The sequence below is a fragment of the Rhea americana genome, unplaced genomic scaffold, assembly GCF_003343005.1.
Source record: "Rhea americana isolate MKP2758 unplaced genomic scaffold, rheAme1 scaffold_287, whole genome shotgun sequence".
Taxonomy (NCBI): Eukaryota; Metazoa; Chordata; class Aves; order Rheiformes; family Rheidae; genus Rhea; species Rhea americana.
In genome coordinates this window covers 114,194-126,820 of record NW_028186409.1, presented here as the reverse complement: position 1 = coordinate 126,820, position 12,627 = coordinate 114,194, and the positions used below count along the sequence as shown (strand labels likewise).

The 12,627-nt window shown below is 49.2% G+C and overlaps 1 protein-coding gene across 1 annotated transcript in view; it reads left to right on the top strand.

Annotated features, from left to right (window-relative positions):
- Window positions 1-200: 200 nt before the first annotated feature.
- SCN4A (sodium voltage-gated channel alpha subunit 4) overlaps window positions 201-12,627 on the top strand; it is a 35,036-nt gene continuing 22,609 nt past the window's right edge. The window contains exons 1-12 of the mRNA XM_085308923.1: window positions 201-491; window positions 877-995; window positions 1,937-2,026; window positions 2,510-2,638; window positions 2,797-2,888; window positions 4,521-4,799; window positions 6,090-6,153; window positions 6,509-6,650; window positions 7,731-7,943; window positions 9,974-10,135; window positions 10,412-10,535; window positions 11,112-11,350. Coding sequence (XP_085165049.1) covers window positions 228-491; window positions 877-995; window positions 1,937-2,026; window positions 2,510-2,638; window positions 2,797-2,888; window positions 4,521-4,799; window positions 6,090-6,153; window positions 6,509-6,650; window positions 7,731-7,943; window positions 9,974-10,135; window positions 10,412-10,535; window positions 11,112-11,350 — 1,917 coding nt within the window. The 5' untranslated portion in view covers window positions 201-227. The remainder of the gene's footprint in view (window positions 492-876; window positions 996-1,936; window positions 2,027-2,509; window positions 2,639-2,796; window positions 2,889-4,520; window positions 4,800-6,089; window positions 6,154-6,508; window positions 6,651-7,730; window positions 7,944-9,973; window positions 10,136-10,411; window positions 10,536-11,111; window positions 11,351-12,627) is intronic.

Sequence of the window (12,627 nt, the reverse complement as noted above, 5' to 3'; positions counted from 1 at the left end):
AGGAATAGTAATGTCACTTGCAAATCCAATATTTCAGGAGCTGTTTGCTGAAATAAAGCTGCTAGCAGAARTGTGCTGAGTTTCTGCCATCGCCTGGCTTCAAGTCCTGAGTTTTTAATTGACAATAACAGCGTATCATGCAAACGGGCSTGCGTTTCCCCCTTGCCACCTGAGCTTCCCTCTCTCCAGCAGGCTGGGTGCAGGCACCCTGAGAGCAGAATGAGAACATGGCTGGCCTGCCACACATCCCAGGCCCCGAGCACCTCCGCCCGTTCACCCCCGAGTCGCTGGCTGCCATCGAGCAGCGCATTGCCGAGGCAGAGGCGCTCAAGATAAAGCGGCAGCGTGTGGAGCTGCCCGAAGAAGAGGAGCTCAAGCCCAGCAGTGAYCTGGAAGCTGGGAAAAACCTGCCACTCATCTATGGTGATCCCCCATTGGAGCTCATTGGGACTCCTCTGGAGGACTTGGACCCTTTCTACAAGGATAAGAAGGTAAAGGGCAGAGCTGATGATTGATGTGGGTGCCCCCAAAAGACTAAAGCACAGAATTCCTTTTCCCTTACACACACACCAGGGTCTCACCTGAGGCCTTCTTGCTGAACCAGCTTTCAGTCACAATAAAGAGTTGTTCTGCTGCCTTCTCCTCTGAACCAGACCCATCTGTGTTGGTGGTGCCTAGCCACACAGAYCCTGGCAGTGAACTTGGCCTTCTGACAGCTTATCATCTGATCCTTCCCTGCCAAAAGCCCCCAGCCTTTTGAAATCCAAAATGTGTATAGAGAGGTCAGCTCTAATTGCAGCACTTGATCGGTGAGTGGGTGAGTGTTTTTGTGATGTGCAGAAGGGCTAGCAAACCTCCCTCCTCTTTTTTCCGCAGACATTTATAGTCCTCAACAAAGGCAAATCCATCTTCCGGTTCTCAGCAACTCCTGCTCTCTACTTGCTGGGACCCTTCAACCCCATCCGGAGAGGAGCCATCAAAGTGCTTATACATTCATATCCTTGCTGAGGAGAGCAGCAGTCTCCCCTGAGATGCTGCTCCATTGCCAGCTCAAACCCTGACGAGAAGACTGTGAGTGCAGCTGGGAAAGGACTGAGATAGGTGTTCGCTGATGGTGTGGGAGTGAAATCTTCTGGGCCAGCCCCAGACATGGCCAGAACCTACTGCCCATCCCCACTCAGTACTTCTGTCCCTTCCCAAGCAGCAGGTGCTCAAGGTGCCTGGCAACTTCTGGCACTATGGTGCCAGCTGGCCCATGGCACTGAGCAGCTTAATCTGAGCTTCAGTTTGGTCAGAGTAGGGAAGATACCTATGGGGTCAGACTTCACAGGAGAAGTCCAAGGTCTCTCAGATCTGCAGAGCCTTAGAAAGGAAGGAAAGTTTTCACAGAACAGGAGATCCTGTCCCAGATGGGTGCCAGGTGGCTTGGGGAGTGCAAAGGATGCTTTGGCGGAGGAACCGGGATGTCGGGGTATGGGGAAGAAAGCAATGTGAGCTGTTCTGAGGCTTTTAGTGTAAGGTAAGCAGACATGGAACAGGAAATCCAGGAAAGGATTCCAGGAGCGAAAGGGGGGCTAGGGTGGATGGGAGCTGCAGGTGGCAGCAGAGGTTTGGGGACCTGGAGGCAAGAGGAAAAAGAAGGTGATTATGGCAGAGTATGTCCTGTTGAGAGTGGTGGGAGCTGTGTTCTGGGATGATGGAGAGGAAGGAGCACAGAGTTCAAAAGGGAGACTCATCCAGCATCAGCATTGGACCTAGCCAGGAGACACCCATTGGAGGAGCAAGCCAGGGTGGGGGAACAAGGTGGGAGCCAGGACAAGAGGGATGTAGCCATCTGCTCTGATCCAGGAGGAGCAGAKTTCTCAGCTTCGCACCCTCATATGTCCTTCAGCAGGTGGAACCAATGCCACAGMATTTCTCCTTGACCAGGTTTTAAATTATTCAGCATGTTCATTATGATCACAATTTTAACCAACTGTGTGTTTATGACGATGAGCAACCCCCCGGCATGGTCCAAGAATGTGGAGTAAGTCCCTTGTATCTCGCGACATCACCTCTCCGCAGGGGAACAGCGTTGATGGTTTGGGAAGCTGGGCAGATCCACTCCTTCAGGGAGCATGGACAGCCCACCACAGCTGGAAGGAAGAAAATACAGAGCTTTCTGCTGTGGTTCTGTGCAGCTGGGCTTCCATGAGGTTTTATGCAGAAGGTGACACTGTTGAGATGTCAGTATGGCCCAGGCGCTGCAGAATAGTCCTACCAAAGAGGTGGTAGCTTAAGATCTCTCAACTTCCGTCATGAGCTGAGCTTAGCTGAAAACCTCCTCGTGACAGCAAAGCACTTCAGAAATCCAGCAAGCTACCAAGCTTGCTCCCCAAGATGGGGATGCTGTCACTGGCCACAGGCAAGGGCTGACAAAGCCTTGTGGTACCCATATTTTGTCCTGAGTTGATCCTTGGACCCARATGAGCATCCCATCTTCCTCTTTGAGTCACTGTTCCCATTTTAGATACACCTTCACTGGAATATACACCTTCGAGTCCCTCATCAAGATACTGTCAAGAGGCTTCTGCATTGACAACTTTACATTCCTGCGTGACCCGTGGAATTGGCTGGACTTCATGGTCATCTCCATGGCGTGAGTTCGTTGGGATGGGACAAGGCCAGGCCACCAAGCTCTGGTTTTGCCACCTTGTCTAAAAAAGGGTACCTGGGGGAGGATGGCTGGAAAATGGCAGGAAGGTACCTGTGCAGAGCCTCTGCCTGCCTGATGGCCTCTCCTCTCCCATCCCACAGCTACATCACAGAGTTTGTGGACCTGGGCAACATCTCGGCTCTCAGGACTTTCCGTGTCCTCCGTGCCCTGAAAACTATCACAGTAATTCCAGGTAGGAGTCACAGAAAGGATCTCCTTTCCAAGTTTTCCTTGAGCTCAGGTTTTTCTGTGGTCAAAGCAATTTTTTTGATGATTCTAAGAAAAAAAGCATTTAATTTTTTTTCCAACTAATTCAGCTTTTGAGTCAGATACAACTGATTTTACACCTTTAAATTAGCTGCAATTGGGGAAGGCCTCTGACAAGGTGGATACGGTGTTTTTAGAGCTTCTCAGAGATGCCTCCAGTGCTTTTGCTCTAACATCAGGTTTTGTGGTCTTAATTAACATGATCCTAATACACTTTGCTTAGCCTGTGGAGCCTTGAATTTTGTTTTGTCCCCACTGCTGATTGCTCTGATGCCAAAGTTTAGGTATTCAATGGGTGTTGGTACCAGTGCAAAGTCATAAATGCTTAACATCACTCCATTTCAATTCCACTTCACTCAAGCTTATAGAAATGAGAGACCAGATCCCTGAACAGGCACAAAATTAGATCACAGGCAATAGTTATTGTGGTGAATACCTTCTGATCCATTTTGTATCCCTTCAGCTTCCAAATCTTCAGGGTTTGTTTTTTGCCTTGATCAAACAGGCTAAAAATTGCACTTAGAAAAAAAGTAAGCTTCTTAATCACTGAACTTTTATTTCTGGAATGATGTCCACCCAAGAGGTTATGCAGAAATAGCTATTGCAAAAATAAGCTGTTTTAGAACAGCTGTCCTAAGCAGTTTCCCATCACAGACAAGCCCTTGGAGAACAGGGTTTTACCTAAATACTTGMAGGGGCGGGGAGGGGGAGAGAAACTGGCATGATGACAGAGCTAAAAATCATGCATGTTTGGAGAAGTGTCTCTGTATGAGAAAGCTCTGTGCTCAGAGCTGCTTTAAAAATCAATGTCTGARTGTCCTGGCTTCACCCATCATTCATTTGGATGGAGGCGACAGTAAAAAAAAATTCTCCACATCAAAGACCCGATGAAGATCTGCATGCCAACCTCCTCCCTGCTGTTGTCTGTGGCAGGAAGCTACCAGGCTGGGTGAGAGAAAGACTTAATCCCAGAGCTTAATGCAAACTGCCACTTCCGTCACCTTCACTCAGTAGGAATTAGGCCAGGCTGGAGGGGCCAGCTGAGCTCCTGACTGCTTGCTGGAGAGCAGCACACAGGGGTTTTGGAGCAGGGAAGTTTCTCTGCAGCCAGAGCTCAGAGAGGAGCATTCAGCCTCTTGTAGCTGGGCTGAGAACTTTTGTGTGCGCCACAGCAAAGCACCCAGTCCTGGTAATCTAGGCTAAAAAAGGCAAGTTGGCAGAGTTTGGCAAAAAAAAGTAAAACCTAAAAGGAATTGAAACTGCCAGGTTAAAATAATCTGAATTGTGAGGCCCAGATTGTGCCCGGCCTGGGAAGGCTTGGCTAGCGTTTGTCCAAGGGAGTTCGTCTCCAGAGAAGAATTTACCCTGCCCAGAAAAGTATAGGAACAGACAGAGGGGCAACAAGGGGCTAACACAAGCCAGAGCGCAGAGTCGGGGCCCACGGGGTGGGTATGGTGATATTCTCTAGCACCATTTGGCCCTCCCAGTCCAGCCACCTTTCGAGAAGGATGTAGCAGGTTTGTTGTGAGTAGCCCAGTAAGGATTCCTTCTCCCCCAGGGCTGAAAACAATTGTTGGGGCACTGATCCAGTCGGTGAAGAAGCTCTCAGATGTGATGATCCTCACTGTCTTCTGCCTGAGTGTATTTGCACTAATTGGCCTCCAGCTGTTCATGGGGAACCTCCGGAACAAGTGTGTGCGGTGGCCACCCCCACTCAATGACACTCTACTGGCAGACTTCATAGAGCTGGGCAATGACACGTGGGCCAATGCAACGCTCTACAGCAACCTCACCACCAACAGCACTTTTGATTTTGAGGCCTACCTCAATGATGAAGGTAAATGCTTACAACTCCCATTCTCCACTGACTGATTACCCCGATTTGCTCYTCAGTTTACCCTCTTCTTTCTCTGTGTGTAACCAAGATGGTTTGCTCATGCAGACCTTTCTGCCAAGGTGCTCCAACAGTATTYGGGCTTTGCAGGGAGATGTGGCTGSTGGGTGGAAGGGATTGTGCATGTTCACAGGATGGACAGATGGGATAAATACCACTTGTCAGGGAAAATCGAGTTCCCTGAGGGTGCTATACTCTTCCAGAAAGGGTTTGCTGTGCAGATGTACAGGACTGTATGGAAGATACCTGTGTGCTAGGCTGTGCAGAATTACTGTGCTGAAAAATAAATTATTTGGGAAAACCCACACGGGGTTGTAGATCAAAGGTAGAAACTTTGCCTAAAGCCCAGGGAYGTTCTCCAAATGCTGTCATCTGCAAAGGCTTTGGCAGCCCTGACACACTTCTGCAGCAAGCCAAAGTGCTGCTAGGCAGCCTCGGGGGACTGATTTCTGCTTGCAGAGCTGTGTAGCGGTGGGCTAGGCTCTGCCTGGATGTTTCACGTCTTGTTTAGGGCACTCAGCAGAAGGTCAGGTTACAGCTTAGCCGCTTTACCCAACTGTATAAGTAGCTCTGAGATTAATTACAGGAAGGTTTCTTTGTAGGAGTGCAAATTCAATTTATAGGACGTAATGAATGCAGTGCAAATAGCAACAGCATGTTGTGGCCATGTGCTCATGTGTGGCTGGGATGGAAGCATCAAGAGAAAGGCAATGGCCAAAGAGCAGTAGTAGGCTGCTTTCTCAGGCTTTCTGGGGACCCCTGCAGCTTCCATGCACCCGTTGCCCACTGGAAATGCCCCACTATTCTGTATGCTTTTTCAGCAAAACATATCAGCCCTAGTTTATATGAAAGAGCGAAGATTCCAGCAGCTGCTCGCCCGAGCCCACCTCGTTGGCATTTCCGAGCGCGTTCATTCACTTCCATGAATGTTTGTGCTGGTAACAGATTGTATGTTAATACATCTTCCCAGGAGTCCTAACCCTGGCCACTTGGCCATTTCCAAAGCTCTTTGTGGGCTTGGGAGCCATCCAGTTGGGTAGATGAAATAAAGCTATAAAATTTAGCTGAGTGGGTGCCAAGCAGTGCAATCCAAACAACAAAGTCAACAGAGAGGAGGTAGCACTGAACCCAAAGCTAGGATTCAGGAGAGTATGCTTGACAGTGAGGAGCTGCCAAGAATTTGGAACTCGATGCCTGCAATTTTCATGTCTTTCTCTTCTCCCAACTGCAAAGCAAATTTCTACTTTTTGGAGGGAGCGCTTGATGCCCTGCTCTGTGGTAACAGCAGTGATGCTGGGTGAGTGGAACTCGTGCCGGCGGCTGAGTTTTCCTGAGGTTTCCCTGGGAGGGGGAAGGTAGCCAGTGCAGGCTGTGGGACCACTCACACTTAGCAAAGCACAGGACTAGGGTGGAGGAGTGGGTGGTGGGATCCTAGAGGGCAGTGTGCTCTGGGTGTGAATGGTCAGGGCATCCCAGTTGTATCAGCCTGGGGTGGGGAGGGTCTGGTAAAACGTCTCACTGTCTCTGGGGGTGAAACATCTCACTGTCTCTGGGGGTGAAGTATTTTCTTGGGATTGCTCTTGGGACTGTCAAGGTGCAGATAGGGCAAAAATGCAGACTCACGCCTGTTGCCCTCGTGGCTCCTTTGGCAGGAAGTGCCCTGAAGGATTCGAGTGCATTAAAACAGGGAGGAACCCAAACTACGGCTACACCAGTTATGACACCTTCAGCTGGGCTTTCCTTTCTCTCTTCCGTCTCATGACACAGGACTACTGGGAGAACCTCTTCCAGCTGGTAGGCATATTCCTTCCTGGGGGGAATCCCCAKGGCATTTGCATCGCTTGCTGTCTTTAGATGTCCCTCACAGCTGTGCAGGGGTCTGAGGATCAGCCATTGATGGTGTTTTGATTTTGCACAAATGCGCTTAAAGTTTGAATGCAGCTCCCAGTCTAAGATAGGTAGAAAATACCTATTGTCCCTTGACTGGAAACTTGTGGGACCTTGTCCTGTGATTTATGGATGTAACCAGGATCGGGAATGATATGGTCCTGTGCATCTCCCCAGCCTGTAATTTTTTTTTTTTCCAAGGGCAAAGACTGGGTATGCTTCATTGGTGCTGTCAATTGTACCACATAAATCAAGAATTTACTGTTGTATCTACTATTGGCTTGAGCTAAGRGAGGGCTCCACCAAAAGGGCAAAAACAGGACATTTATTTGCTGGATTGAGTCAGCCATTAGAGAGAAGTTGCAGACACTGTGGAAATCCTGGCTGCCTTCTAGCCAAATGAATKCCTTTCCTCAGCTGAGGGACTAGTTAGCTAAAAGGTAACTARGAAAAACAAGTTTGCCAGAAGGCTGAAATCAGTTCTCGGGGTTCCATATGACCTTTGGAAAGTGATTGTGCCCATATCCAGAGTTAGAAAAGGACTGCCCTTGGCCCAAGGGTAAGACCTCTGCACTTAGGTGCTGAGACACATTTTCTGCCTCCCGTWACAGCAATGAGAGTCTGTGATGGAATATCAACCCACATCCAAATCAAAGATTTGCAGCCCTTGGATTAACAATTAACGTGGAGCAGAGTGGCTGGGTTTGCTAAGATTTTTTGGCCTCTTTAACACCATTCCAGCAGAATGTCACGGACTACAGAGGCATGACTCTCAGCCAYGCTTGCCAGGGTCTGGCCTCACTTCTGTCTCCCAGCACTCAGGGGAGATGGGAGCAAAATGTTGTGTTTCCTACTGTGAATGGGTAGGTGCCTTAACCCAAGACCAGACCTTTTGTTGCAAGAGTCACTGAGCTGGGGCAGCATGGGGATAGTGAACAACCAAGGTGCCCATGTGSCATGATATCCCACACCTTCTTCTTTCCACAGACACTGCGTGCAGCTGGGAAAACATACATGATCTTCTTTGTAGTCGTTATATTTCTTGGTTCCTTCTACCTCATCAACCTCATCCTTGCAGTGGTGGCTATGGCCTATGCAGAACAAAATGATGCTACAATGCTGGAAGCACAGCAGAAAGAGGAAGAATTTCAGCAGCTCATGGAACAACTGAAAAAACATCAGGAGGAGCAAGAGAAACAGGTTGGTGGGATACATGGAGACACAGTGAGGCCTGTGGTTTGGGAATAGGTGGGGAAAAAAGAGGAGACAGTGACAAGTGTAATGTCATCTCTATTTCTGTAAAACCCAAGAATAAGCCCTGCTTCCTCTGTAATGAGAAAAGATAAGAATGAGATGATTAACTATTTGAGTCACTAGCTGAATCCAAAAGTTGAGACATTAAAGGCTGAAAAGATTTAATTTCCCCAACTCCTCTCCAGAGACCAACACAGGGAGCACCAAGAGGTGGTAGATGGGTATAGCACAGATAAGTATTACTCAGGCAAATGAAAGGAGGAGATGAGCAACGACACATAAAAAGCCACAGAACTAATAATACATCTTTGTGCAGCACATCAAGAGCAGGGAGCCTGGCAGAGAGCCTGCRCAGGCAGATTACAACCAGGGTGAAAAGGAGCACTTAAGGAAGTTAGGGCAGTTGCAGCAAAGCTAAATGAATTAGCAAACCATTTGTCTTTGGCCACCGCTGGAGACAAAATAGAGGAYTCAAGAGACCCAGGGAGGTCCCTGCATCCTTCACCCTTTCAGTGCACAGGCACGACTCTCAGCTGTGCTTACMAGGGTCTAGCATCACTGCTCTTCTCCAGGACATGCGCAAATGCACGTGCCTGATACTGTAGATAGTTTGCACTGGTATTTTGTGCAGTTGGCATCAGAATGGGCAATCTCAAACTGCCTGATTTTCATCTGTTTGCTCCATTGCAGTCCTGGGGTATTATCTTAGGCTCTTTTCAGTCCTTGGGATTCTCTCCTCAGCAAAATAAACCTATAAAAATGTGGTAAAAGGTCCTCTAATATCTAATGCTGCTGCCTGACCACTTTCAATAGCATCTAATCATCATTTTGGCCTATGTTCCTGGCATGCCCAGGGGACGTCCCTGCAAAACTAGTTGTTAGTCTGGGCAAAAGAACAGCTTCCTCACTTATAAAGAGAGATGCAAAACTGTTTTCCTCCCTCTGTAACCCCCATCTCTCATCGCTTATCTGCATCCAGCCACAACATCCTCTAAGGAAGTGGCTTTTGCTCTTATCTGGCCATTGCTGTTTGTAGGATGGGTCTGAGCAGGTCCTGCCAGAGGGATGGGGACTCCAGGCCAGGGCATCAGTCTGGTGCCATTTGTTCCCTGAATGAAATAACCAGTGAGTTTCCCACAGGCTTTATTAAGGGGTGATTCTTATTTATTGTTGCTTACAGAAGTGGAGAAGACTCAGAGAGGATAGGGCTGAGGGTGTGGGCAAAGCAGCTACGAGAAATAGGCACRCAAATCTATTTAATATCCAGTGACTGAGTATGAAAATCCCGTTGTATCTGAGCCATTTGTGGTGCTGGCTCCAGGTATGTGCCAAAACGTGGGTGCAAAGCCCCAAACACTCCCCAAGCAGGAGACCCAGACAGATTCCCACTCCACTGCAGCACCATTAGCATCAGCTAATTAGCGTTGCAAAGCCAAGAATGATTGCAGTCAGGATCATACAAAAAGTGATGTTATGATTTTAAAAGGAAGATAAAATGTTTCTAATGATATTTAATAAGATGCTCTTTTAATATTTTTAATAATACCTTATATTGAAGGTTCTATCCTGCTRAAGATTAAAACTTCCTGCAAAACAAATTAGAGATTTTGTACAGTTCTGTCCTTCACCCTGACCAAATMAGAATAGATCTAATGCTGCTGCTGTGCAGAGAGCTTTGCCCAGTAGGTTGTGCAAGTGAAAAGGAACAATTTGCAAATTCACACTCATTGTTTAGCCCCTGGCAGTAGTTGTTCCTCCTCGCTGTTTGCRCGGGTCCTGAGTTTGTGTTTCTGAGCTCATCTTTGCCCAGATCCTGCAGCAGCATTGCAGGGCTGACTTTGGCGTCACAAAATCCTGCCTGGAGAGGTTACAAGGCTCAATTCAGTCACAGTTTAGCCTGATCACCCATAACTACTGTGGAAAGGTCCTGACGTGCTGCAGACATTCCGGTGATGGAGATGTGATTCTTGGTGCAGTTACAGGACAAGCAGTCCAGTGGCAGTTCCCGGCGCAGCAGCACAGCGGTGAAGAAAAACAACTCTGACCAAGGCCTGAATAGCGACCACGACAAGGCCAAAGACTGCAATGGGCAAGTGGTCCCCAAGGTCATACTGGAGCGATCCGCTACAGTGATTGATGTATGTGCTTGGCTCCGTGTCATTGCCTTCCCCTGAGTGTGCCCACCCTGATATACCCTGGCAGAGGGGTAGGCTGCTGTGATTCAAACTGCCATAACCCAGCATGGTCCTCAAAACCAGTTAGAGATGCCTTGCGGCCCACTTGTAGCTCCCACGTTACATCCCATATCTCTGAACTGTGCCCCCCTCCCTTTTTTTTAATCTGTTGTATCTTTAAGCACATTGAATRGTCTCCAGCTCTCTGTGTTCATCCACTGTGGCCTCCTCTCCTTCTAGTTCAATCCTGCCAATGAAGCACAGAAATCGGACCACAACCACCTCACTATGGGCAGTCAAGATGGACCAGGCCTTGAGAAAAGAGTTGGAAGTGCAGTTAGTGTCATCTCCAGYGCTGTGGAAGGTATGTTCTCCCTCAGCCCAGGTAAGGGCCATTTCAGCCCAGCTGGTCTCAAGGTGCTCAGTACATGCCAGTGATATAGGCTGTCACAAAATCTCCCACCCGGTGCTAGGGGTTGGCCCCAGGGTCTCTGTATGGGATTAGCATGCTACAATGCTGCTCAAGCAGGCMTTTTTGCCCTAGCTCACCAGCATGAAGCCTGGAGGCAATACTACAATACCCCATTCCAATGAATGGGGTTGCAATGAACTGCAGTGGTCTCCAGGGTGAAGTGAGCTGCCCAAATGGCCTCTTGAGCTCCTATCATAACTTAACCAAAATGTACTGTATACAGGTTCAGCAATAACTGGTGTTTCAGCCCTAAGGTTTTTGACCCTCAGATTTGGAGGGTCAGCTTTACAGGGCCACTATGCCCCAGACACAAGCAGGGTTCTCCATTCAACCCCTGTATAAGATTCAGATGGTCATGAGCTGGTTGAGRACCTCGGGAGGGGCCCCTTGTGGGTTTTGGTGCTCCTCTCACCTTGAGAGGACAGGAGATGCCCAGACATTGATGTCACTTTTCCTTCCTGCCCTCAGAGCTGGAGGAAGCTCACCAGAAGTGCCCGCCATGGTGGTATAAATTTGCCCGCACGGTCCTGATCTGGAACTGCTGCCCTTTGTGGCTGAAGCTGAAAGGGTTTGTCAAGCTGGTGGTGATGGACCCCTTCGTGGACCTGGGCATCACCATCTGCATCGTGCTCAATACACTTTTCATGGCAATGGAGCACTACCCCATGACAGAGCAATTTGAGAATGTGCTGACCACAGGGAACCTGGTAGGCTGCTACATGCATCCTGTCCTTCCCCATTTGCAGCCACGCAATCATCCCAAGAGACAGATCCCCTATGGTGCCCATATGTCATCTGAGCAGCACCCATGCATGCCTGGAAAGCCCCTTCCTGACTGCTGAGAAAATGCTCCAGAGGTTTGGTCACAGCATCCCTCCAACAGGAAGGGCTTCAGGCTGGCTCAGATCAAGAGAGAGCAATAGAGGTGACGTGGGTGGTGGAATTGATCATCCATTCATTCCTTTCTACTGCAGCTTCTGGGCAGATGCCCATCTCACCTGATGTGTCCCAATATTGCCAATATGTGGCATGGCCTCACAAAGCTTTTCTGAGCCAGCCTGGGGTCAGGCCCAAGCTGCTGCCAGCACTGGCTGATGGCATGGTGTCCTTGCAAYGCTGGCAGTGTCCTTGCAACGTTGGATGGTCATACGGCAGAGCAGAGGCTAATTCTCAGTAACCCCAGCATTCGGAAGCTGGGAAMATCCAGGTGCTCACTGAGTAGCAGGCACCAGTGCAAGCGGCATTAAAAAGAAAAAAAGAAGAAAAGAAAAATCAGGGCTTTTCCCATTCCTAGGTGAAACCACTGCAAATCTGGGCTGCTCTGATTTCATGGCATATTTAGCAGCCTGCTCTGGCTGCTCCTCTTTGGTTCTCATGGTAAACGACTCTCAGCTGGATACAGTCTGGTAGTAGGACAAGTCCATGAGACCCAAAAGAGCAGCCTGGAGGCTAGGGTAGCAGACAGAAAGAAGGGCACCATCGAAGGCTGAACTAGCTGCTGCTTCTCCTCCCACCTTGCCCTGCCTTCTGTCTGCTTCCAGCACCTGCCGAGGCCTTTCTATACACAGGCACTTGAGTGACACAAGCTGGGGCCTGAGCCATGGGCAGGCAGGATGACGCCCAACACATAGCTGCTTTGTATCTGGTTTCATTCAGGAAATACAAGGGGATTAAYTGGCTATTGCTCAAAGAACAGTCGTGCTGCAAAAACGGCTCTGGCTTTTCCTCTGGGCCAGTGGTGTTCTCTGGCTATGTCTAAGCCCCAGAGCCCAGCACAGGGGAGCTAGCAGGGCTGGGGGAACTTGGTGGGGGGGGGTGCTGAGAAGGGCTAGATTGGGCCAGGAGCAGGAGAAGCAGCTCTCCAGCTCTCCTTGAGCCCTGCTATGGTCTCTCCCCCCTCACTTACCTGTGCTCAAGAAGGCCTAACCAGCCACTGCCCAGCTCAGAAAATCAGTGACGAGAGCAGGGACTGAGGTGCCCGTAA